This window comes from Pan paniscus, chromosome 12, assembly GCF_029289425.2.
Source record: "Pan paniscus chromosome 12, NHGRI_mPanPan1-v2.0_pri, whole genome shotgun sequence".
Lineage (NCBI taxonomy): Eukaryota > Metazoa > Chordata > Mammalia > Primates > Hominidae > Pan > Pan paniscus.
The window spans coordinates 101,348,699-101,374,184 of NC_073261.2; the positions used below are offsets into that span (position 1 = coordinate 101,348,699).

The 25,486-nt window shown below is 50.9% G+C and overlaps 2 protein-coding genes across 7 annotated transcripts in view; one reads left to right on the forward strand and one right to left on the reverse strand.

The window, feature by feature from the left end:
- The first annotated feature begins 4,472 nt into the window (after positions 1–4,472).
- On the forward strand, positions 4,473–8,405 carry POMC (proopiomelanocortin). Its single transcript, XM_034952741.3, has 2 exons — positions 4,473–4,654; positions 7,571–8,405. Exons 1-2 carry the CDS (start codon positions 4,523–4,525, stop codon positions 8,243–8,245), a joined length of 807 nt encoding a protein of 268 aa, XP_034808632.2. The 5' UTR covers positions 4,473–4,522; the 3' UTR covers positions 8,246–8,405.
- Positions 8,406–10,998: 2,593 nt separating this feature from the next.
- Positions 10,999–25,486, reverse strand: part of EFR3B (EFR3 homolog B) — a 123,120-nt gene continuing 108,632 nt past the window's right edge. For all 6 annotated transcript variants that reach the window (XM_034952737.3, XM_034952736.3, XM_034952735.4 and 3 more), the window contains 5 exons: positions 24,787–24,878; positions 20,394–20,442; positions 18,124–18,230; positions 16,362–16,411; positions 10,999–15,895 (listed from right to left, as the gene is read on the reverse strand). In XM_034952737.3, the coding sequence (XP_034808628.1) occupies positions 15,790–15,895; positions 16,362–16,411; positions 18,124–18,230; positions 20,394–20,442; positions 24,787–24,878 (404 nt within the window). In that variant the 3' untranslated portion in view covers positions 10,999–15,789. The remainder of the gene's footprint in view (positions 15,896–16,361; positions 16,412–18,123; positions 18,231–20,393; positions 20,443–24,786; positions 24,879–25,486) is intronic.

The following is a 25,486-nucleotide window of genomic DNA, read 5'->3' on the forward strand; positions in this document are numbered from 1 at the left end:
CATTTAACGGTTTAGGTTAACAGGACTTTTTCCTTGAGGCTTGGGACACGGAAGGGAGCCTCCCCTAAACCAGGCCCTTGGAGAGCAGGCCCCAGGGGAGCAGTGCAACTCACCTTCACACCCACAAGACGGCTCCTGACTTCTGCTCCCTCCTCCCCTCCCCAAAGTGGAACAGAGAGAATATGATTCCCCACGACTTCCACATCACAGTTTCCAAACAATGGGGAAATCGGAGGCCTCCCCGTGTGCAGACGGTGATATTTACCGCCAAATGCGAACCAGGCAGATGCCAGCCCCAGCACGCACGCAGGTCACTTCACCCTCGCCTCAACGACCTCAGAGGCTGCCCGGCCTGCCCCACACCGGGGTGCTAAGCCTCCCGCCCGTTCTAAGCGGAGACCCAACGCCATCCATAATTAAGTTCTTCCTGAGGGCGAGCGGCCAGGTGCGCCTTCGGCAGGACAGTGCTAATTCCAGCCCCTTTCCAGCGCGTCTCCCCGCGCTCGTCCCCCGTCTGGAAGCCCCCCTCCCACGCCCCGCGGCCCCCCTTCCCCTGGCCCGGGGAGCTGCTCCTTGTGCTGCCGGGAAGGTCAAAGTCCCGCGCCCACCAGGAGAGCTCGGCAAGTATATAAGGACAGAGGAGCGCGGGACCAAGCGGCGGCGAAGGAGGGGAAGAAGAGCCGCGACCGAGTGAGGCCGCCGAGCGTCCCCGCCCTCAGAGAGCAGCCTCCCGAGACAGGTAAGGGCGCAGCGTGGGGGAACCGTGCTCTTTCCCCGGGATCCCCTGTTCCCGTCCTCGCGATGCAGTCGGCCGGTTCCGGCTCCGAAGGCGGACCTGGGCGCCTCTGGCTCTCCGCGGTCCCGAGTTCTCGACAAACTTTCTGCGCCGACGCGGCATGAGAAGCCGCCAGTAGCTGAGCTGGAGGGCCCACGTCCGGCCCCTGGGCGGACGGCCGCGAAGCTGCAGGCGCTGTCTCCAGGGAGCCGGCGGCCTCCTCTCCCCCAGGGGCTCGCGGCGGTCCGGAGGCTCCGAGAGCTTGCTAGGAGGTCTTGGGACAACCCGGTCTTTTTTTTTCTTCTTTTTTCTTTCTTTCTTTCTTTTTTTTTTTCTCTTTTTTTTTTTTTTTTTTTTTTTTTTGAGACGGAGTTTCGCTCTTGTTGCCCATGCTGGAGAGCAAAGGGGTGATCTCTGCTCACCGCAACCTTCGCCTCCCTGGTTCAAGCGATTCTCCTGCTTCAGCCTCCCGAGTAGCTGGGATTACAGGCATGCGCCACCACGCCCGGCTAATTTTTGTATTTTTAGTAGAGACGGAGTTTCTCCATGTTGGTCAGGCTGGTCTCAAACTCCCGACCACAGGTGATCCGCCCGCCTTGGCCCCCCAAAGTTCTGGCATTACAGGCGCGAGCCACCGCCCCCGGCCAGCCCGGTCTTTTAGTATCTCTTGCTCCCAGTTTCCAGGATAGGTGTCGCATCTTGAAAGTCAAATTCCATACACGCTATCGCAAATTAATGTTGGAAACGGGGCAGCAGAGAAAAGGATAAAAGTCATAATGAACGCCCTGCCTTCCAGATTTTTTTGGATTCAGACCCCTGAATCCTTGTTTCCTTGCCCACCTTAGCGCACCCGAGGTGGCCGCGCTATGATAATTACATGATAACTGGGTCAATTACAATGCAGAATAGTTGGGTCTCTTCTCTCCAAGACCTAGCTGGGGTTAAAAACAGGTGGCCGGGGCGGGAGCTGTCCTAGGTCCTGAAACGCACTGTCTAGTTTCGGATGCCCTCAACAGAACCGGGGTGGACGGTTTATGGCGCAGATCCTGGGTTGAGGGCACGGGCGGCCATTTGGAATGATCAAGGCTCAGGTAAGGGGCGTTTCCAGCGAAGGAGAGACAGTCCACTTGGCATTTGGATTCCCCAAATTCTTCATGTTTAAATGGGGCAGGGAGGGTTCTTACAGAATGGCTGGAAGGAGCCAAGGAAAATAAAATTGTGTGTGGATTTGTGTGTGTGTGTGTCAGTTTATAAACTCTGCACAGATTATGGCCACTTTAATGACTTACTATTCCTTTGATGCTTTTGTTATAGGACTCGATGCATGTATGTCATGGTGTAAGGACAAAACTCGGCCCCTGTGCTCCTCTAATCTTTACAAAAGGTCATGGCCAGCGTGCAGTTTTAGAGTAACAAGCAAAATGATTTGTTGAGCTCATAGAGAGCCCCACACACCTATGAAGTTCTAATAAGTGTAGTTCTCCTATAAAGTTAATCTCAGGATGAGCAAATTTCAAGTTTCTATTTTTCCAGAGCTTTCCATTTTTGGATTATAGTACTTTCCCTACTTAAAAAAGCACAACATTTGATATTTCCCCAATAATTTGTTGCTTTAAAAATGACACAAAAGGTACTATTTGTTCATTGTAGAAAACTGAAAATACACATAAGCAAATACACATACACATAAGCAAAATATACAATACAAACACAAGACCATCTTTCAGGGAAGAATCTGAAATTTTAGCAATAGCAGCCATCTAACCAGTTTAGCAACAGAATATAAGCTCTGAGAGGGTGGAAGTGAATATGTTACCACATTGTACAACACAGCACATAGGGCATAAGGAGGGGAAATGCTCTCTGGGGCTTTCCAGGAAGGCCTGAAGTCATTGCTTCTAGCAAATGGAAATCACTCCAGAGTAGTTATCTTTGACAAGAATTGAAATATAATTGAGGGAACTATCAGACCTGTAAGATTTTATTTTTTCCTTTACTAATATGTTACTTTACATTTGCATTTGGCGACATACGTAACTACCATGTTTCGGTGACTGTAACATCTGGGCATTTTTCAGAGCTAAATGTGCTATGGTCAACTTGGAGCTTTAATCTAATTGCCTGGTCCACCAAGTTCTGGCTGTGTACTTGAATGGATCACTGGCAGGGTACAATGGGAACAGCCTGTCCCTTGGAGCCAGGAGAGGACACCAAGGTTGACCAAAGCTCGTTCAGTTGCCCCTTTAGCCGAAGCGCCCCTGGGCCAGTCACTGGCTGCCAGCACCATCTAATGGCTGCTCTGAAAATGCTCAGCCTTGCCCGGCAACCCTTCAGAAGCTAGCCCTGTGCTGGCCCAGCGCCTGGGGAATAGGGCAAGGGTGGGGTAGAGAGAAGGAAGTGGCCTCCTGAAGTAGAAATCAGCGCTTCAGAGGACTTTCACTTCCAAAGCCTCCCCTATATAAAAAAGATTTGGCCCACGCCTCCCCAAATGAGAGATTTATTTTAGGCAAACTTATTTTAAAATGCCAGCGTTCATTAGGAGTGACAAGACACTTAGTCATCCACACTTTAATGTGAATTACTTTTCTCATCTAATTACATTTCTTTCTAGCAGCTGGCTGAGAAGATCTTCTGAAATCCAAAATGATTGTAGGGTTGGTGGTGAGCTGATCTCCAGCCTCAAGGTGGCTTCAGGGGGCCCACCTGGTTAAGGGAAATTTGGCAGTGTGAGGGTAGTGCTGGAGAAAGGGGTGGGCACAAGGGACTAGAGGCACCATGGATGCCCCCTCCTTACTGTCCCCTGGTGTCTTGACCTCAGCTTCTGCCCACAGGCACTTTCTGGATTCTCCAAAAGTATCTGCAGTGGCTGTTCCACCAGGAGGTAATTCCCTTCTGGTCTCTTTCCCCTCCACATCTGCATCCTCTTCAAATCCTGCCATTTCAGACCACATTTGAGAGAGCTAGAGAACAAGACATCTGACACGTGACGTGTTCAGAAGATGAGCCAGATTTCAAAGAACTGAGATCTGCTTTAAAAACGAAGCTCTCCAGAGTTACTGGAGTCTGGATAATAGTGATCACCAGAGTAATTTGTGTGCAGGACATCAAATCAGGCTGCTCGAAATGCTGCCTAAATTGGCCAGTGGTTTTATTTGCTTTTCTGTCAACCTAATATTCATAGGAAATAGAGTTTCAGAGGAATGATAGGATCCTGGTGGAATAAAAAGGGAAAAGACCATCTTGAGCAGGAATTTCAGGGTCCTCTGTTTTTCCCAAGTTACTTTCACCCCTTAGATCTTGCATGTTAGAACTACAGCTTAATGTAGTGAAATAGGAAAGTTCTCTGTTAGGAGCTTAGCCTTACCTTGTCATGGACATTAAAGTAATGGTCTCTCTTTGGGCTTCAATTTTCCCATCTCTCATGGGAGGGGCTGAACCAAGCAATCCCCAAAATAGCTTCCAGCCTTAACCTTTTTAGGGGTCTCGTTTAAATAGAAGATAACAGGGAAATGGTCACAGTTTACCCAGGTGCATTCCCTCCTCCTTATCACAACTTATATCACCGCTGTACTGCACACCTCCTTTCTCAGCATTGCTGCTGTCCTTAAAATGCCTTTAACTCCACAAGAGAGTGTGTTGTTAATGTTGGCTCAAGGTCCTTCCTGGTGAGTGGCCAACATTGTTTTGCTCCTTGCAGGGGTCCCACCAATCTTGTTTGCTTCTGCAGAGCCTCAGCCTGCCTGGAAGATGCCGAGATCGTGCTGCAGCCGCTCGGGGGCCCTGTTGCTGGCCTTGCTGCTTCAGGCCTCCATGGAAGTGCGTGGCTGGTGCCTGGAGAGCAGCCAGTGTCAGGACCTCACCACGGAAAGCAACCTGCTGGTACGTGGGCCATGACTGCCATCTTGGCTTAGACATTAGATGGGACTGGAGCTGGGAAAGCTCAAAAGAAAAGGGTGTGGGGAAAGGGAAATTCATTCCCAGTGATAGGCGTGATTCAACCCAGGGCAGGAGCGAAACTTTGCAGTGAAGTAAGAAATGGGAGAAGAAATGAGGGAAGGAAGCAGCTTCAGGGAGAGGGGCTGAGTCCACAATTTCTTCTCGGTTATCCTTACTTCTTGCCCCAACTTTTATGGAGACCTTGAACCCTTTAAGCTAGAGATGGTGCTATAAGAGCAATAATGGACCCCTCAATCTATTCTGTACTTTAAATCTTTAGCTTCCCAAACTATTCCTTTTTAAGAAGCTCATATCACTTGCCATTTTCATTCCATATTTCTTACCCTTTTATCTACTACTGGTTGCAAAAACCAGCCAGGTAGTTCTTCAAATCATCTCTGGAAGAAGGAAAAACCAGGGGCCCTTTTTTTTTTTTTCTTTAATTGGTGCCAAATGTCTCATGTTTCTTCTGGAGGACTGGCCTTCTGCTGTGTTCCTCTACAGTCTTTCCAGAGCATGTGAAGGCCCTTTGCATCAGGCAGGAGCTCCCTCCAGGTCACCACAGGGTGTACGTATCTGCCTGTGGGGGTGTGTGTGTGTGTGTGTGTGTGTGTGTGTGTTGGGGGGCATAAATGAGTAATGATGCCAAATCCAGAGATTAAAAGGCACACTGAGACCAGGCGAGATGGCTCATGGCTGTAATCCCAGCATTTTTAGATGCTAAGGTGGGAGGATTGCTTGAGCCCAGGGATTCAAGACAAGCCTGGGCAACGTAGTGAGACCTCCACTTCTACAAAAAATAAAAAAGTTAGCAGATGTGGTGGCATGTGCCTGTAGTCCTAGCTACTTGGGAGGTTCACTTGAGGCCAGGAGTTTGACGTCACAGTAAGCTATGATCACACCATTGCACTCCAGTCTGGGTAAGAGAATGGGACCTTGTCTCAAAACAAAACAAAATGAAACAAACAAACAAACAAACAAACCCCCATACTGTTAGTGTCAGTGACTGGGATTTTAATCTTGTTGCTATCACCTGGCAGGTGCTGAGGGTGGAATGTACATAACTACATTCTGTGTATTTTGTCAATGCAGAAGCTGAGTTAAGGTGAAGATAGAATGAGGTCCTCAAAGACACAGACCAGTTTTCATGTGTAATATAAAATAGAAGCAAAGAGCCCAGAGGATTCTGTGAGTTCCAGTTTAGAAAGACCCAAGAGTCTCTTGACTTGAGACACCCACAGCACAGCTCACCAGGGAGGGTGCATTGGACACAGTCAGGACCCATGGGTTCTAGACCCAGTTGTGAGCTGTGGGACCTTGACCAGGTCCTATCACCTCTCTGAGTCTCCTGTTTCACTATCTGTCCAGGGGAGGGGAGTGTAAATTAGTTTTTTCCATTGTTAACGTTCCACAGAGTTGTAATTCTGAACACCTGGAGTAGGCAATGTCCAGCTCAACAGAGTGGGTAGGATCCCTTTATTTTCTCCTTTGCTATTCCCAAGAAAGAGAGCAGCCAGTGAGCTTTTCATCTTTTTATCACTGAAAACTCAAGGCTGCAGCCTATGCAGCCATTTTCCTAAGCTAATATGTACCACAATAGAGTCCTCTAGGGACAAGGAGCAGAGACACAGGTTCCACAGACGGTGCAATGGAAATAACGCTAGCTTTCCACCCCTCCCTCCAGTCAGAATGAGGTTACAGGGAAATAAGCTTGTCCCAGAGCTCACTGGGTGATCTCTCAGAAATCAGCTCAGAAGTCGTGAAAGAACCAAGGTGCAGTTTTGGAGGCTTAGTGCAGAGATGGAGCTGGGGTAGGGCATAAAGTAGGTTTTCCATCACTGAGGTAAGGTTGAGGCATTATTTTTTATTTTTTTGTTTATTTATTTATTTGTTTATTTTTGAGACGGGGTCTCGCTCTATCACCCAGGCTGGAGTGCAGTGGCGCGATCTCCCCTCACTGCAAGCTCCACCTCCCAGGTTCACACAGGGTGAAGCATTATTAAAAATATGTTTAAAAATATGGGCCCTAGTAGCTAGACTTCTATCACCTGGAGAGATTATCCCCCAAATTTCAGCCCCACTCCCCTCCTGGACTTGAATTAAACCATATGTATTTATTCAATATTCTTTTTATTTATTTATTTTTTTGAGACGGAGTCTTGCTCTGTTGCCCTGGCTGGAGTGTGGAGTGCAGTGGTGTGATCTTGGCTCACTGCAACCTCTACCTCCCAGGTTCAAGCGGTTCTCCTGCCTCAGGCTCCAGAGTAGCTGGGATTACAGGCGCCCGCCACCACACCCAGCTTATTTATTTATTTATACTAGAGATGGTATTTCACCATAGTTGGCCAGGCTGGTCTTGAACTCCTGACCTCATGTGATCTGCCTGCCTTGGCCTCCCAAAGTGCTGGGATTATAGGTGTGAGCCACCGTGCCCGGCCCTCAATATTCATTAAGTGCCAACAACTACCACCCGTCTGCCTTTCTTGGAGCCACTCCTTTATGTCAGGCATATAACAGTAAGACTTTGGTCCTGTTCACAAAAGCTAGGGGTGGCTAGATGGCTAGACAAACCATGGAATGGGATGGGAAGTGTGTTGCAGTTGCCAGGCAGAAGCATGCAGGGGATGGGACAAAAGAGGCGGTGGCAAGATCTTAGATGCCCACGAGTGCCAAGAAAGCAGGTGGGCAGACCTGCTCTGTAGGGAGGCCTCGACGCTTGACACGCCCGACACTGCCCTGTGTCCTCGGCACGTGGCGAAGGCGGCCAGAGCGGCCAGGGCCTAGGCGCAGTGACGGGCGCGGCAGCCGGGCCGGGGTGCAGGGCACGGGCTGCCCTCATGCCCTCGCGTCTTCCCCCAGGAGTGCATCCGGGCCTGCAAGCCCGACCTCTCGGCCGAGACTCCCATGTTCCCGGGCAATGGCGACGAGCAGCCTCTGACCGAGAACCCCCGGAAGTACGTCATGGGCCACTTCCGCTGGGACCGATTCGGCCGCCGCAACAGCAGCAGCAGCAGCAGCGGCAGCGGCGCAGGGCAGAAGCGCGAGGACGTCTCAGCGGGCGAAGACCGCGGCCCGCTGCCTGAGGGCGGCCCCGAGCCCCGCAGCGATGGTGCCAAGCCGGGCCCGCGCGAGGGCAAGCGCTCCTACTCCATGGAGCACTTCCGCTGGGGCAAGCCGGTGGGCAAGAAGCGGCGCCCGGTGAAGGTGTACCCTAACGGCGCCGAGGACGACTCGGCCGAGGCCTTCCCCCTGGAGTTCAAGAGGGAGCTGACTGGCCAGCGACCCCGGGAGGGAGATGGCCCCGACGGCCCTGCCGATGACGGCGCCGGGGCCCAGGCCGACCTGGAGCACAGCCTGCTGGTGGCGGCCGAGAAGAAGGACGAGGGCCCCTACAGGATGGAGCACTTCCGCTGGGGCAGCCCGCCCAAGGACAAGCGCTACGGCGGTTTCATGACCTCCGAGAAGAGCCAGACGCCCCTGGTGACGCTGTTCAAAAACGCCATCATCAAGAACGCCTACAAGAAGGGCGAGTGAGGGCACAGCCGGGCCCCGGGGCTACCCTCCCCCAGGAGGTCGACCCCAAAGCCCCTTGCTCTCCCCTGCCCTGCTGCCGCCTCCCAGCCTGGGGGGTCGTGGCAGATAATCAGCCTCTTAAAGCTGCCTGTAGTTAGGAAATAAAACCTTTCAAATTTCACATCCACCTCTGACTTTGAATGTAAACTGTGTGAATAAAGTAAAAATACGTAGCCGTCAAATAACAGCAGCATGGATCGGAGGAGCACAGTGGTTTCCATGCGGTAGGATATTTCACAGGACTTAGTGAGCGTGAAAGGAAAATGTGCTTCCTGCCCCCACCCCCAAATGGATCTTCGAGGGATCAGATAGTTTGGGTGAAGGCACAGGGTGGCTCCAGCACCTCTAGGATGGCCGTATTTTCCACACACTCCACTGAGTGGGAGACTGCTCAGCTAGCACACGTGTAAAGGCAGGATTCCTGCAAGAGTGACCCCGGGCGCTCAGGGGCTCCCCGGCTCCGGTCCACCTCCAAAAGCCAGTTGGACAGGTTGAGGCCTACCCACGCCTGGGAGTGCTCTGGACTGTCAGGTGAGAAGTCTTGGTAATGTCTCCGGGGAACTGCTCGTAGCAATCCGTGGGACTTTAGGCAAGTCTCTGAACTTCTTCAAAATTTAGTTCTTTCATCTACCCCTCCCTTCCCAGTATGAGGGTTATTGTGAAGATTAAAGGAGAAAATGGACATAATCTTCTTTTTATCATAGAAGCTAAGTGTGAGAGCTGAGAGTTAGTATCAGTTCCAATTTCACTCCCAGGCTACTCACAGATACGCTCAGACATACGGTCTGTCTCACACACACACTCATGGAGACACACATACTCTACGCAGTTGCTTCTTCCAGCCCCTAGGGCTTAAGCCCTGACTGAGGCCCTCTGACCCCTCCTGCTGTGCCCAGGCTCCTCCCTCCCCGCGTGTTTCAGCTCCAGCCCTTCTCCTCATCCTTAGTACTTCCCCCAGGCCTCTCTGATAACAGCTTCCCAACCAACTGGTCTCCTAGTTTCCAGCTGCTCTCCTCAGCCCATCATATACGAATTCTTCACATTAGTTTACACAAAATCTTGCTTTTTCCCACAGTCCCAGGCTCAAGAGTCAAAACAGTGCCCCCACCCCAATTTCTGTCAATTCCAAACTACTAAGCATGGTGGGCAGGGCCCTTGTAGACGGGCACTCTCTCCTTACCAAACCCTGCTTCCCAAGTTTCCCCGGATGAAGGCACTGCCTCACACTCTCTGGTCTCCTCACAGGTCTCGCATCCTCCTATACCTTCTGCCTGGAACACCCCACCTTCCCCTGCCATTTTGTTGTCATTGTTGTTGTTTTTGAGATGGAATCTCGCTCTGTCACCCAGGCTGGAGTGCAGTGGTGTGATCTCATCTCACTTCAACCTCCGCCTCCTGGGTTCAAGCAATTCTCCTGCCTCAACCTTCCAAATAGCTGGGATTACAAGAGTGCGCCACCACGCCTGGCTAACTTTTGTATTTTTAGTAGAGATGGGGTTTCACCAAGTTGGCCAGGCTGGTCTTGAACTCCTGACCCCAGGTGATCTGCCCACCTTGGCCTCCCAAAGTGCTGGGATTACAGGTGTGAGCCACCGCCCCCGGCTCCTCTGCCATATTAAATGCAACTGTCTCGCTCAGGCTCATGTCCACCTCTGTGGGGCATCTCTGCCAGGTGCCCTGTTCATTTTCAGTGTTTCTGCCGTCAGCCCCTTCTGCACAGGAGGGCATGCTGTCCAGTTCGGATGGCAAGTTCCTTGCTGCATCCATGCCTTGTCTACTCTCAGGAAAATTCCAAGCTCTGCAAGGGCAGAAGCCAGGTGTGTGTTTCTTTTGTATCTCCCCATAGTGCTGTCACAATGCTGGGACCACAGGTTTGCACCTTTACATACATTTACACATTTACAATTCACATGAGACTTACCACATAGAGATGCACACATAGATATCAAATGCATTAGATAGACCAGTGGGCAGTATAGAGTAAAGCTAGCTGGGAAGCCTCTGTGTGTGGCACTGACATATGTACCCCGTGTTATTTTGATGTTCTGGGAGTTGACAATGAAAAAATAATTGGGAATTCTCCCTGTGAAGTTTTGATATGCGGTGAGTCAGAAATCCAGATTCTTTTTTTTTTTTTTTTTTTTTGAGACAGGGTCTCGCTCTGTCACCCAGGCTGCAGTGCACTGGTGCAATCTCGGCTCACTGCAACCTCTGCCTCCTGGGTTCAAGTGATTCCCCCGTCTCAACCTCCCGAGTACCTAGGAGTACAGGCACCTGCCACTATGCTCAGTTAATTTTTGTATTTTTAGTAGAGATGGGGTTTCACCATGTTGGCCAGGCTGGTCTCGAACTCCTGGCCTCAAGTGATCCACCCACCTTGGCCTCCCAAAGTGCTGGGGTTACAGGCATGAGCCACTGCGCCTGGCCAGAAAGCCAGATTCTTAAGACAAGGTGTTCCCCAGTATGGCTTACATGGAATGTGCTAGAATGAATAATGGCCTAGGCCTTCCTGAGGATGCTCCCATGCTGGGCATGCTGGGCCTGAGGTTTCCATCTTGGTAGCCTCCTTTCCCCCACACCTTCTCCCTCTGAGACAGGTAAAGTCATGGTTGGTGGAGGTGGCTAAATGTCAGTGGTATACTGTTGGTATTTTCAGATCCCGTTTGCTTCTCAAAAAAACCATTTACTTTAAAGAAATCAAACAGACAGCCATGTGGTGACAACATTAACATTTATTTGAAAAGGGCATCGTGATGGCTCACTGGGAGATCGCGACTAATAGTCCTAGAGAATGATTTTGCTAAGAATCCTTCTTCCTATGCTTCCCCCCACTCCGCCTTTCCCACTTCCCTAAAATAAAACTAACCAATTCAATGGGTTTAAAGTACAGAAAACCGCCACGGGCACTAATTCTGCACTCACATATAAATACACCAGCTATTATATACACATATTGTCAACTACAAACTATACTACACACACATGCACACACACAGCCAGGTCGTGAGGCTCTAAGTGGACACGGACACATTACGAGATATGGGCTACAGCATTTGTGGATTCACAACTCTGCCTCCACGCGCCAGAAATCAACAGTCATGGGGGGAGAGCTTGGAAGGGGAAGGTGACTGGCTTGGGTGGCCCCATGGTCCCCTGAAGTACAGGAGACCTGGCCAGCCAGGCTGGGGCTAAAGGGAGCACAGAAAACTGCCTTTGGCCCCAGCAGGGCCACAAAGCCCTTCCTCCCGCCCTCCTGTCCCTGCCATACCCCGTCTTCCAATTAGCCAGGCTCTAGGATGGGCCCATCATGACTATCCTGGAGTCTTCAGACCTAGGCCAGATTTGGGGTAAGGGGCCACTCTAACCAGAAGATTTCTAGGGTTAATGGGATGAAGAGGCAACATGTTGCCCTAAACCTTTCCCCAGGTGTGAGGGAGATGCCTGGTTTCAGCACGACCCGCCTGCCAAGGTCTGGGGTCACAGGAAGTGGGCCTGGCCTGCCCTGATGATGCCATCTCCCTGTCTACCTTTAAACCTAGTGTCTACCTAACAGCCCAGGTTAGCCCTTTCCCCCAGGACCCCAAGCGGCCAGCTGCCATTTTCTGGTCATGAAGAGGAATTGGGAAAAATAGACTCACTTCCGCAGGGCACTCTCTGTCACCAGGTCAGGAGGCCTGGGGACAATGGAATGGAAACTGCAAGGCATCATGTCCCAGGGCCCCCAGAGGAGCCCAGAGGTCTGGCCTGAGCTGTTCAGAAGAACCCCTGGCTAGTCTGATTCTTAGTCCAGCTGAAACGTGTTCTGTGTGATCTAGAACACCCAGGGTAAAGGGCGGCACATCTACGACACTTGTGCTTCTTCAAGTACTTTAGTGAGTCCAGGCCTCCTCTTTTCCTGCTCATCCATTGATATCTGTGTATGGGAAAGGGGGCTGGACAGAGGGGGGTATCTGAGGACTTTTCTAGTTCTTCTGACCTGCTCAGGCTCCTTCTATAGTGAGGAGGCTGTTTAGGAGTCAAGAAACCACTGATTTCTACTTTTCAAAGAGAGAGGGAAATGGAAACAGGCACAAGGCGCTGGGGACTCCATGGCAAGGAAAACAGAAGGAGCCTCGGGACCACACTGATGCTTTCTGCTGATCTGCTTCTTATCCATTCACCTGACTCCACCAAATTAACAGTACTTCCAAATCTCAAATACATTCCCGCCTACTCAGTGCTGTCAGCAGAGTCCTGACCAACGCTAGCCCTTCCCCACAGAGCTAGAGTCCTCGGGCTTTGGGAGCAGCCAGTCTCGGTGGGCTTACTGACTCCTCTTCGCTCAAAATCACATCAGAGAAGGGTGGCAAAAAGGGGCACAATGCAGTGCCACTAGCCTCCAGGGGCTTGGAAGGGCAGGACTCACTGATGCTAGGCCAAGGGCCAGGGTACCTCCCTCCCCTCCAGATCCCATCAAACTGCTTTGCCTCTCTCCCAGGGCCTGTGCTGGGGTGAGGAGATTACCTACTATCACACTCACCTTCAGCTTTCTGATTCTGGCCTATTTGGCCAGAATCCAGGTTCTACTCCATGTCAGCAGACAACCCAACACTCTACTGAGTGTAAGTTTAAACAAAACTGAGAAGAGGGCACTCAAAAAAAAAATGACCAGTTCTTCAAAAGAAGCACATTTTTGCTAAGCGGCAGTGATGGAAAGGAAGAGCTGCCTGGGACAGGTGGAGAGGAAACAGCAGAATCTATGCAGAATGGGAACCTGCACCTTTTTTGTCTCTCTATTCACAGGATGGGGATGAGGGGCACATCTGGGGGTCTCAGGTTCTAATGCTGGCTCTGGAAAGATGCTCCAGGGAGGCGACTGCCAAGTCCCAGAACCAGGGCTCACAGGCAGTGCTCAGGATGAAGCTGCCACGGGGAACCCTAATGTCAAGTAGGCACAAGAAACAGTGGGTCTCTCATCCAAGCTGGGTGCAGGATAAAACCTGGGAGGAGCTAGTGAGGAAAGAACATGTTTGTGGCTCAAGATTTCAATTTTCTTTAAAGTTTCTTTCAGAGGTTAGTTGCTGTCAAGTTTGAGTTAATTTAAACTTGGTTTTTAAATATATAAATACTAAAGAGAAGTCTAAGTTCATGCTTGTAAAATTGGGTTGAGTATAAGCCAGAGGCCATAAAGCACAGCCAAAAAGCCTTGGGGGTGCAGGAGCCTCCATGCCTGGGCCCTGCCCTCACTCAGGCCATTCAGAAGCCACGTGCCAAGCAGGCGCAGTGGCTCACACCTGTAATCCCAGCACTTTGGGAGGCCAAGGCAGGCGGATCACTTGAGATCAGGAGTTCTAGACCAGCCTGGCCAACACGGTGAAACCTCATTTCTACTAAAAAGACAAAATTCGCCAGGCGTGGTGGTGCACGCCTGTAATCCCAGCTACTCAGGAGGCTGAGGCAGGAGAATCACTTGAACCCAGGAGGCGGAAGTCACAGTGAGTTGAGGTCACACCATTGTACTCCAGCCTGGGCAACAGAGCGAGACTGTGTCTCAAAAAAAAAAAAAAAAAAAAAAAAAAAACAAGAAAAAGAAGCTGTGTGCCCACAGCAGAGATGGTGACCACAAGGAAGAGCTTCATTTGAAGTGCTAAAACTATGGGAATGAGGGTCAAATAGCCCCTTCCCCAAGACATTTATTGCACATATTAATGGGAAATGCTCGTGTTCAGTCCCTCCCCGATTCTGGAAAATACATCCACCTAACAATCAGGCTCTCCCTGCACATCCGTGCACACCACGCATGGGGCTATGAGCTGAGGCCGTCCTGAGAAGCCTGCCCTCCCCTGAGGAGAAACAGCCTGCTTCTGACTCCATGCCACACTGCCTGAAATTGTACCCTAAAAAGGGATTCTCAGCTACTCAGGAGACTGAGGTGGGAGAATCACTTAAACTCAGGAGTTCGAGGCCAGCCTGGGCAACATAGTGAGACCCCCCCATCTCTAGAAAAAAAAAAAAATTAAAAACGGATTCCTTTGGATCAAGAAATCTACTCACCCTGCCTCCTTTGGAAAGCAGACTCCAGGGAGAGAACATCTGACACTCACATCTTACTGTAGGTTATGTCGGCTCGGAGGAGTTATGGGAAATGTGACTAACGGAGAAGGAAAGGGCAATTTTGGACCACATGGCACTGCCATGGGAGGAGCCCCAGGTGAGGTTCTGTCAGTGGCACCCCGGGAGACACAAAGGCACCTGGAGGAGGGGCCGGGAAGGGGAATTGGCAAAGAAGGCAACAAACTGCCTCCTGGGTGGCTCTGCCCGGCTCCGCGTTAGCTCCTCTCTGCACATCCTCATTACACAGAGACACAGACGGCACACCAGGAAAACAGGAACCCAGAACCCAAAGGGGTCTCCATGGCCCCTCCCAAGCCACAAGCGTTGCCAGGTGGTGCCGATGTCCCAGACTTTGTCCAGAGAGTGAAGAAATCATTCCAATATCAGGTGTTAGATCCTTCTTTCTTCAAACGGAACATCCAAAAAGTTGGCTTCTGATATCCTTGAGCCCCAAAACACCACTCATCCCACCCTCCCCACTCTCCTACAACCCAGGTCAGGCTGGGAGCCTTTTCCATAGGAGGTGATATGGGCAAATCTTGGGGACCCTGCAGTTCCCCTCCAAGATTATCTTGCTCTGCCTTTCCTCAACCCAGAGGCTCCAGGAACACCTTGGGACCCTCAGAAGAAAGACATCAAAGAGAGAGAACCCAACTCTGAAAAACATCCAGCAGACAGGACTGTGGGAGGCCAACACAAGCTCCTTATGAACAAAGGAGGTGAGAAGCTGCTGCAGGGACCACACTCGCCCGCTGGGCCTGCGATGCCACAGGCCCACCTCCTGCCAGCCCTGCATCCTGCTTCCTGCCCTTTGCTGTCCCCCGACCCCTCGTGATGTCTCCACCCCAGCTCCTGTTATAAGGGCTCAGCATTCATTAATAGTAGAAAGAAACATGAACAGACAACTGGGAGATGAGCAAGAGAGTGAGAGACACAGCAGAGACATGGGCGGGGAGCAGGGGGAGTGCTGGGGAGGAGAGAGCCATCCCCATCTCAGCTTCCTTCCCCAGGGGAGTAGAGTCCTTAGCTTCCTCTCACCAACCAAGTCTCCATCCAGCTCTGTCCTCTGGGGAGGACATGCCCTTCACTCAAAACACCAAGTAGGAGATTCTCAGCCCCCTCCCCCCGGCTTCTCCTGAGAGACACCCCATGATTCTCTGCCCCTGGCTGACACAAGAGAAGAGGGCACAGGTGAGATGCTGATTGGTGAGACCTCCCTCAGGGAAGACGAGGAGGAGGTAGGAGGGCCAAGAAGGACCAGAGAGTCTCCACCTTGGCTTAGCCTGGGAGGCGCTGCCATCTAAGGTGATGTTTTCTCAGAGATCCCAGCCAGATCTCCATGTGGTCAGGGTGGGCGTGAGGTGAGCCCCTCCTCAGACCCCATCTCCTTGAGGAGCTCCGGCTCTTGGAATTCAGTATACACACAGATCGGGAAACTTCATTTCGTAGACGGGGATGGAGTGGTTCTGCGGCTGACCGTAGGCTGCAGTGATGGTTCCTGATGGGCTTGGTGGGGGCCTAGGGGGCAGGAACACATGGGGAGAAAGGCATGAAAAGAGAATTTTAGGATCCCACCCTTGTGCAACCAAACAGAGTAGGTGACTTGGGTTTCTTTTTGCACAGGCACCAGAGACCCCTTCATTCCACAGGTTCCCAGGATTCCACGTTCTACTAGAATCTACAGCTTGGAGTCAAGCTTCCCTGCAGGCTCCGCAGTGACACTGCTGCTTTAGAAAGTGCCAGCCTGGAACACTAGGACTCTTGCGTCTTTCCAGGTTTCATTGAGGCAGGCTCTTTCCCTCTCTGGTCTCTATTTCCTTGTCTAGGGAGGGTTAGAGTTGGTGGCTGACTCCAGCCCAGGGGATAGAGATTGCGGTGGCAGGAGGTGGGGAGGAGAGAAAAGACAGGGGTGAGAGGACTCAGGATGAGGAACCCCAATACTGGGCCACAGAGGTCAGGGTCCCCTGCCCAGGGTGTCACTTACCGGATGGTGATTTCAAAGATCTGATTGAGTTTGCTCTGGAGCAGCGATGCCTAGACACAAACACACGGAAGTGAGCTGGCAGGGGTGGGGGGTCCAGAACCTCTGCCAGCTGGCTCAGGGTGTCCAGAGTATACGCTGGAGGTACAGGGCAGCCACAGCCTTAGGAAGGCAGGCAGAGGTGAACACGCTCCAGCACTCATCCACTGGACCCTGACTGCAGATTCGGATCAGGGAAAGCCACCTACTGAAGGCTGGCTGGGGACAGGACAGAGGCTCAGAATCACCAGGGAGGACGTCAGCAGGCAGTTCTGGAAGGTCCTTTTCCTTAAGATGGGGCAGTAGGGGCTGCTGGGCATGGAGTCGGGAGACTGCACTAGTGCTGGCTCTTTTCTTTTCTTTTTTTTAATTGAGAAGGAGTCTTGCTCTGTTACCCAGGCTGGAGTGCGGTGGCATGACCTCAGCTCACTACAACCTCTACCTCCTGGGTTCAAGCAAGTCTCCCAACTCAGCCTCCTGAGTAGCTGGGATTACAGGTGCCTGCCACCATGCGCGGCTAATTTTTGTATTTTTAGTAGAGATGGAGTTTTGCTATGTTGGCCAGGCTGGTCTCGAACTCCTGACCTCAGGTGATCTGCCTGCCTCAGCCTCCCAAAGTGCTGGGAGTACAGGCATGAGCCACTGTGCCCAGCCTGTGCCAGCTCTTTTCTAACTTGCAAGGAGCAGCTCTGCAAAACTGGTGGCTTAGAGATGATCTCTGATTACTTCTGGCTCTAATGAGGTTAATGAATGCAGAGAGTGGGACTGCACGTGTTCCGTGACTGGGCCCTGATTCCTAGCTCATGACATGGGCATCCCTCTCAAAGTGGGATGAGAGGTTAGAACAACACAGGCCCAGGAAAATCTATATGTGTTTTTTATATATATATATATATATATATATATATATACACACACACACACACACACACTTCTATATGAATATTATATATAAAATATTTATATATATTATATTTTGTTGGGAGAATAGGTTATTTGTAGATTTTGAATGTTTACAGTTATGTTTCATTGTTACTAAGCTTGACATTCGGGGCTAATAAATCCCGGCATAGAATCAATTTCAAGATTGTCTGAGCTCCTCCCTCCAGTCTAGACATGGCTCCTCATTTCTACATGTCCAGCTGCCTCTCTCTCTGATCTCTTTGCCAAGGCCTGGCTGTTCCATCCCCCTGCCAAGGTACCCTGGTTGGAAGAGGGTCCTGCTGCCAACGTTGACCATCTTCCTTTACCACACACCCCTCCCCCATCACTCTGTAACGTGGGGATCATAATGGCACCAACTTCATGGAGTTATCATGAGAATGAAAGCGGCTCATCAGTAGAAGAAGCTGTCATCTGCAGTGAGTGCTGTTCACGTGCCTGCTGTCAGGACCACAGTGAGCATGATCTGACTGCCAGACAGGTGCCTCAGCTCAGGACTTCTTCCTTATGTGAAAAGTGTGAGGTCTCAGAGAGACCCCAAGACAAACACCCAAGTCTTTTGGTTCATGGGGGAGCAGTGCAGCGCCAGGGTGTTGGGGAAAGCCTGGCAGGGCAACAGCGGAGCTCCCTGCATTGGAATACAAGCCCTGATGTCTGGCAGGGTGGGGGTGGGGGAGGTTGGTGGTCAAAGAGCCAAGATCTCCTAGGAACTTAATCCTGTCCTGGACCCAAATTCAGTCTTGACTTGGCTCCCAGGGACTCGCCCATGTCATGCTTCACTTACCCGGGCCCCGCAGTGTGCAGCAATCTCCTCGAAGGGTGCCTTCTGGAACTTCTCCACCACCTGCCGCCGCCGCTCACGCTCCTGCTCCTCCACTGCTACGCTGTCCACTTCGACACAGAGAGCTGGGTTAGTGCCAGGCCCTGCTCACTGAGGTGAAGGGGAGGGACTCCTCCAGGGAGCACTGTCCATGAGCATTGCTTGGGCTCTCCTCTCTTCTGAAGAGTAGGGGACAGTGGCGTGGAGGTGCGGTGCCCTCACTTGGCCCTGGAAGGTGGGACCTCTTCCTGATTCTGCCTGAGGGCTCAGCCTTCTTCCTCATGTAAGAATTTGAGAGCTATGTGGGAGGCCCTTTCAGCGGGGCTCTTACAGCCCCAAGTAGCTGCTCTCCCACCAGGACTCTTAAATTGAAGCTCCTGAACAGTTGGTCCTTTGAGTACTCTGTGGGTATTTTGAAAAGGGACATTGAGGCTGGGCACGGTGGCTCACACTTGTAATCCCAGCATTTTGGGAGGCCGAGGCAGGAGGACACCTTGAGGTCAGGAGTTTGAGACCAGCCTGGCCATCATGGTGAAACCCCCTCTCTACTAAAAATACAAAAATTAGCCAGGCGTGGTGGCATATGCCTGTAGTCTCAGTTACTTGGGAGGCTGAGGCAGGAGGATTGCTTGAACCAGGGAGGTGGAGGTTGCAGTGAGCCAAGATCACGCCATTGCACTCTAGCCTGGGTGACAGAGCGAGACTCCATCTCAAAAATGAACAAAAAAAGAAAAGGGACATTGACAATGGTAAAGCCACACAGACCACGAAAGCCAACATGAAACACGTGTGGCAGGGCAGCCCGAGGTCATTTAGTTTAAGGCTTCTACACATGCTGCTTGGTATCCAAGATGAGTTAGCACCAAGAAGAAAAAGGGGTGTGTGTCACACGTGTCCATAATACTGTTGAGTTTTTTTTTTTTTTTTTTAATAGAGATGAGGTCTCACTATGTTGCCCAGGCTGGTCTCAAACTTCTGGGCTCAAGGGATCCTGCCACCTTGGCCTCCCAAAGTGCTGGGATTACAGGTGTGAGCCACCATGCCTGGCCCATACTCAGTTTAAGAAGGCAAGAAATAGCCAGGTGCAGTGGGTTATGCCTGTAAGCCTAGCACTTTGGGAGGCTGAGGAGGGCTGACTGCCTAAGGTCAGGAGTTCGAGACCAGCCTGGCCAACATGGTGAAACCCTGTCTCTACTAAAAATACAAAAATTAGCCAGGTGTGGTGGCGGGCACCTGTAATCCCAGTCACGCGGGAGGCTGAGGCAGGAGAATTGCTTGAACCTGGGAGGCAGAGGTTGTAGTGAGCCAAGATGGTGCCACTGCACTCTAGCCTGGGTGACAGGGCGAGACTCTGTCTCAGAAAAAAAAAAAAAAAGGGCAAGAAATGTGTACATTCAGAGAGACTATCATTAATGATGACAAAAATTTAAAAGTTTGGCATTTACAGGCATAATCTGTCAACAGTTAGAAAAATCTGTTGTTGTCCAATGATCCAGATAGAGAGGTAACATGCATTTTAAAATCATCTGCCCTTATTAAATAGACATTCATATGATTCGTTATTAATATCTTCCATTGGCCAGCTTGTTCTTTTGTATCACACTTCACCAAAAAAACAAAAAATTTATCCCGAATTGCTTTCTACCTATAGCCATCAACTGATTGCTTTTTTTTTTGAGATGGGAGTCTTGCTGTGTCACCCAGGCTGGAGTGCAGTGGTGCAATCTCAGCTCACTGCAACCTCCACCTCCTAGGTTCAAGCAATTCTCCTGCCTCAGCCTCCCAAGTAGCTGTGATTACAGGCATGCCACCATGCCTGGCTAATTTTTGTATTTTTTCAGTAGAGACAGGGTTTCACCACATTGGTCAGGCTGGTCTCCAACTCCTGACCTTGAGATCTGCCCACCTCACCCTCCCAAAGTGCTGGGATTACAGGCGTGAGCCACCATGCCTGGCCAACTGATTACTTTTAAAGGCAGCTGTCTTTACTGGCAAAAGCGTTGCCCACTGTGGGCCACACAGGGCCTCACTACTGACCCCCATCAGGAGAGCAGGAATATTCAATGGCAGCTTTGGTGGCTGTGATGAGTTTGTCAAAAGACACCAGCCTCTCCCTTCACGCAGGTGCTGGATCCCACTGCGGAGGGTGGTGTGTCCTGCTGCATCTGCAGGAACAGGCCCAAGGACCCCACCCCATTTTGCCCTCTAACCAGAGTCCCTTTGCCCTGACTTACCAATGGCTTTCTTCAGTGTCTCATAGGTGATCTCCTCGGCAGGCACTCGCTGAAGGAGAAGGGACAGAGATGCTCAGAAAGGCAGGGGGCAGAGAAAGGAGGCAGCCCTGGCACCCCCAGCTCTCTGGCAGCCCCTTGCTTGTTGGAAGAAAGTCCCAGTGGGCAGGAAGTCCCTCAGGACACCCCCACCCCCCTCAGGGTCTCAGAAGCTCCCTGAGCAGGCACAGAGGACAGCGAGATGCAGCGGGGAAGCTCATTCCTCATCAGATTCAGACTTAGACAGAGTCCTGAATCTCACATAAAAGAACACACTGTCCCCTGCTCCCTCCCCAAGCCTGTCCATCAAGCACCATGGGAGGAAAACACTGCAATTTTATTTCATTTTATTTTATTTTGAGACAGAGTCTTACTCTGTCACCCAGGCTGGAGTGTAGTGGCATGATCTTGGCTCACTGCAACCTCTGCCTCCTGGGTTCAAGTGATTCTTCTGCCTCAGCCTCCCAAGTAGCTGGAATTATAGGCGTGCACCACCATGGCTGGCTAATTTTTATATTTTTAGTAGAGACGGGTTTCGCCATGTTGATCAGGCTGGTCCCGAACTCCTGAACTCATGATCTGCCCGCCTCGGCCTCCCAAAGTGCTGGGATTATAGGTGTGAGCCACCGTGCCCAGCCAATACTGCAATTTTAAAACATCTTCAGAGAACACAACAGAAAACATTGGAAGCAAGGGAAGAGAGGTGGTGAATAGAATCTCAGATGTAAATTTCAGGAACTGAATATCAGTTCTGAAGTCTTAAAGTATTAAATTACCCACCAATGCGACTTGAGCATTTAATAAAGATAAGAAATGGAAGGTTAGAAGTGACAGGCCGGATGCGGTGGCTCATGCTTGGAATCACAGCACTTTGGGAGGCTGAGGCGGGCAGATCACTTGAGGTCAGGAGTTCGAGACCAGCCTGGTCAACATGGTGAAACCCCATCTCTACTAAAAATGCAAAAACTAGCCAGGCATGGTGGCACGTGCCGGTAATCCCAGCTACTTGGGGAGTCTGAGGCAAGAGAATTGCTTGAAACCGGGAGGTGGAGATTGCAGTGAGCCAAGATCACACCACTGCACTCCAGCCTGGGCGACAGAGGGAGACTCTGTTTTTTTTTTTTTTTTTTTTAAAAGAAGTGACCGGCCCTCCCCGGCTGCTGAGGTTCCAAGGAGTTACCCCACTCAGTCCTCTGCAGAGCCTATAAAAGGAAGTAGAAAATAATAAAACTCAAAGAAGGGAGATCCATAGATGCTGAAAATAATGAAGGAATTTGGACTAAATTCCAGAACTTACTCACTAGACAAAGAGCTATTAGACCTACGATTTACTCATGCTCTCTTTTTTTTTTTTTTTTTTTTTGAGATGGAGTTTCGCTCTCATCACCCAGGCTAGAGTACTATGGTATGATCTCAGCTCACTACAACCTCCACCTCCTGGTTGGTTTCCAGTGATTCTCCTGCCTCAGCCTCCCCAGTAGCTGAGTTACAGGTGGCCGCCACCATGCCCGGCTAATTTTTTGTAGTTTTAGTAAAGACGGGGTTTCACCATGTTGATCAGGCTGGTCTTGAACTCCTAACCTCAGGTGATCCACCTGCCTTGGCCTCCCAAAGTGCTGAGATTACAGGCATGAGCCACCACGCCCAGCCTCATGCTCTATCATTTAAACATAATCTTAAGCAAAAGCAGCAGACACAGAACAGAATGATTTCATTGATATAAAGTTCCAGAAGTAATGCAACTCAGGCTGGGAGCTCCCTTAGGGGAGGGGGCACAGAGGCAGGGCCCCTGGATGATGACAATGTTCCACTCTCTCATCCAGGCGTGGTTGCGTGGGCATACACACTTTATGAAAATTCACTGAGTCGTGCATTTTTTGATTTGTTTGGCATTTTTGTTTGAGTAGGAGAGGACAGAAGTATACGTATGAGATAAAGTCATTTAACAAACATTAAGTGAGCACCAACTACATGCAGGACTGTAGGTGAGTCTATAGAAACTGCACAATTTGTTAGCATAGGAATTACATGCAAGAGAGAGCTATGCTCGGCTTTAACTCGCTCTGAGGACTTATCCTCTGTACGTCCATCCATTCATCCACTGTCAGCACCGAGCAACACTGGATATTCACCTGCAGGGTGCTAGGGAACTGTGTGGTGGCAACAGTCAAAGAAAATGCCGCTCTCTGGGCAAGAGAGAAGGGATGCTCCCTGGGCAAGAGCAGGGAGAGAGAAGTTTATGAGGAAACTGAACAGGGGCCGGGCGCTGGAGAACAGACAGTTCACAGGTGCTCAGCTGCACCAGTGTGGAGGGAAGGGTGGTTCAGATGTGGCATTCTGCACTAGCAAAGGCCTGGAGATGGCGGAGCGCAGCGTGGGAGAGATCGAGAGCAGCCCCACCAGAGTGGGACAGTGGATACGGGCCAGAGCAGGTGGGGGAAAATGAAATGGCAGAGCCCAGACTATGCATGGCTGGGAATGCCAGGCACCAGGATTCAGATTTGACCAAACAAGCATTTATTCACCCCTGCAGCATTTATTCACCCCTGCGGCAAGCCTGGGCAGTACGGCCCTAGGAACCACCGTGGGACTCTGGACTGGCACTGATGGCTGAGAGTGGAGAGAGTTGTGGCATGGCAGAAGGGCACAGGATGAAGGCCCCTGCACCCCTGCTTTGCCACCAAGCTACCTCTGGGCTAAGCTGACTCTTGAAGGGAGGAAGGAACTGATACTGGTGGCCCAGGAGGCCACTAGTGAGGAGGTGGCTCTGTAGCTGTGTAAGCATTTCGCCTTGCGCTTCTGAGTCACTTCACTCCTCAATTCCCGAGGGTCTCTTACCTCTTGGGAAGGGAGAATCGCCACTATGGGGAGAGAGCAGCCAACTCACCCCGATGCCTAACGCATTGGAGGTTCCCAGTCCTTGGAGCTGGAAGGGCCATGGAGGATGCCTCGTTCAACCTCATTTTACTTGTCCAATTAGCCCAAGTCAGAGCTTCCTTCCGTGGGAAGGTTCTGGATAAGCTTTGAGGGCCCTGGGGTAGAGATCTGCCCCAATAAATGAAGTGGTCGAGGGCACAGTTAGGGGGAGGCTTGATCCTGACCCCTAGAGACTTCTCCTACCTCTGATTGCATCTGGGGAAAGGCTTGATGTCAAAGCTGTCCTCCATGTCTATATCAGCCCTAATGGGCAGAGAGGCTGGGGAATGCCAGCCTGTCCATGCCTGAGGACCATGTAAGTCTTTCTGTCCTGGTCCCACCCAGATGTGTGTCCTCCGTACTTCTTGTGAACTGTAACAGTCAGCATTAAAAAAAAAAAAAAAAAAAAAAATCTTGGCTGTCAGTGGTTAGGGGAGAGATGAAGAGGTGGAGCACAGGGGGTTTTAGGGCAGGAAATGACTCTGTATGGTACTCTGGTGGGGGATGCATGTCATTACGCATTTGTCCAAACCCACAGAATGTACAACGCTGAGGGCGAACCCCAGTGTAAACGACAGACTTCAGATGATACTGTTGTGTTAAGGCAGGTTGAACTGTAAGAAATGCACCACGCTGCTGGGGGATATGGATAGGAGGGGAGGCTGTGCATGTGTCGGGGGAGGGGAGGGGGCAAAGGGCGACCTCTGTACCTTCCTCTCAATTTTGCTGTAACTAAAATTGCTTTAAAAATAGTGTAAATTTAAAAAAAGATTCTTTATTGATACATACGGAAGCAACACTATGAAAGCTGTTCTCACCCTTATCTCTCCAGTTAAGTCTTCTAGTTTCCAACCCAGAGCATATCGGTCCCCCTGTGAGTGGGGAATGATGACCAGCATGCCTTTCTTTTTAATTTTTTGAGACGAGATCTCACTCTGTCACCTAGGCTGAAGTGCCGTGCTGCCATCATGGCTTACAGCAGCCTTGACCTCCCAGGCTCAGGTGATTCTCCCACCTCAGCATCCTGAGTACCTGGGACCACAGGTGCACGTCACCATGCCTGGCTGATTTTTCAATTATTTTTTGTAGAGATGGGGTCTCCTTATATTGCCCCAGATCATCTCAAACTCCTGGGCTCAAGCAATCCTCCTGCCTCAGCCTCCAAAATGTTGGGATCACAGGTGTGAGCCACCATCCCCAGCCAGGCCTTTCAAGAGTGAGTTTTATGATATCCTCATGGGAGCAGGGAGGACCCTAACAATTTTTCCAAAGGGAAGTATCTATGACGCATACGTGGGGAGAGTCAGTACAAGTGTGGAATTACTCGAGAAGCTTGCTTTCCATGCAGCCTTAAGCTCACTATGCAGGCAGGGGAGCCTGGAGTCCAGCGTCCAATCTACAGGAGGTGGGGCTGCCCCAGGACGGAGGCACAGACACTCACCTCCTCCTTCTCCGGACTGTTCCTCGATTCTACCTCCACCTGCAGGGAGATGGTCTCTCCAATGCTCCTCCTCTTGGATAAACGATCCTCATCTGGGGAAGAAGCAGCCCAGAGGCTTTAGTTCCCAGCCCTCGGAGATCCAGGACTGAGCTGCTAGTCCCACCTCCCAACCCCTCTGCCTCTGCTTGGTCCACAGTCCTCTAAGGCTCAGTGCACACTCAGGCTACACGTGGAGTTTATAGAAGCTTCCGATTGCTGTGGGCCTTCTCTGTCCATCTTAGGGTGGTCAGTTTTGTTCTTTGGGGCTAAAATTTTGAAATCGTCAACGAGAACACAAAGAAGGTGCTTATGACCAGAATACATATCTCACCTTATGTGTAAGCATGATCTGCTAAGAGCACCAGTAGCTCTTCATGAAGCATTTACTAAGCGCATTTGCATTAATACAGGTACCTTATCATGCCAGCCCTCTAAGGCAGCTATTGTTTTTGTTTTTTTGTTTTTTTTTTAGACGGAGTCTTGCTCTGTCGCCCAGGCTGGAGTGCAATGGCACGATCTTGGCTCACTGCTATCTTCGCCTCCCGGGTTCAAGCAATTCTCCTGTTTCAGCCTCCAGAGTAGCTGGGACTACAGGCACCCACCACCACATGAAGCTAATTTTTTGTATTTTTAGTAGAGACGGGGTTTCACCGTGTTGCCT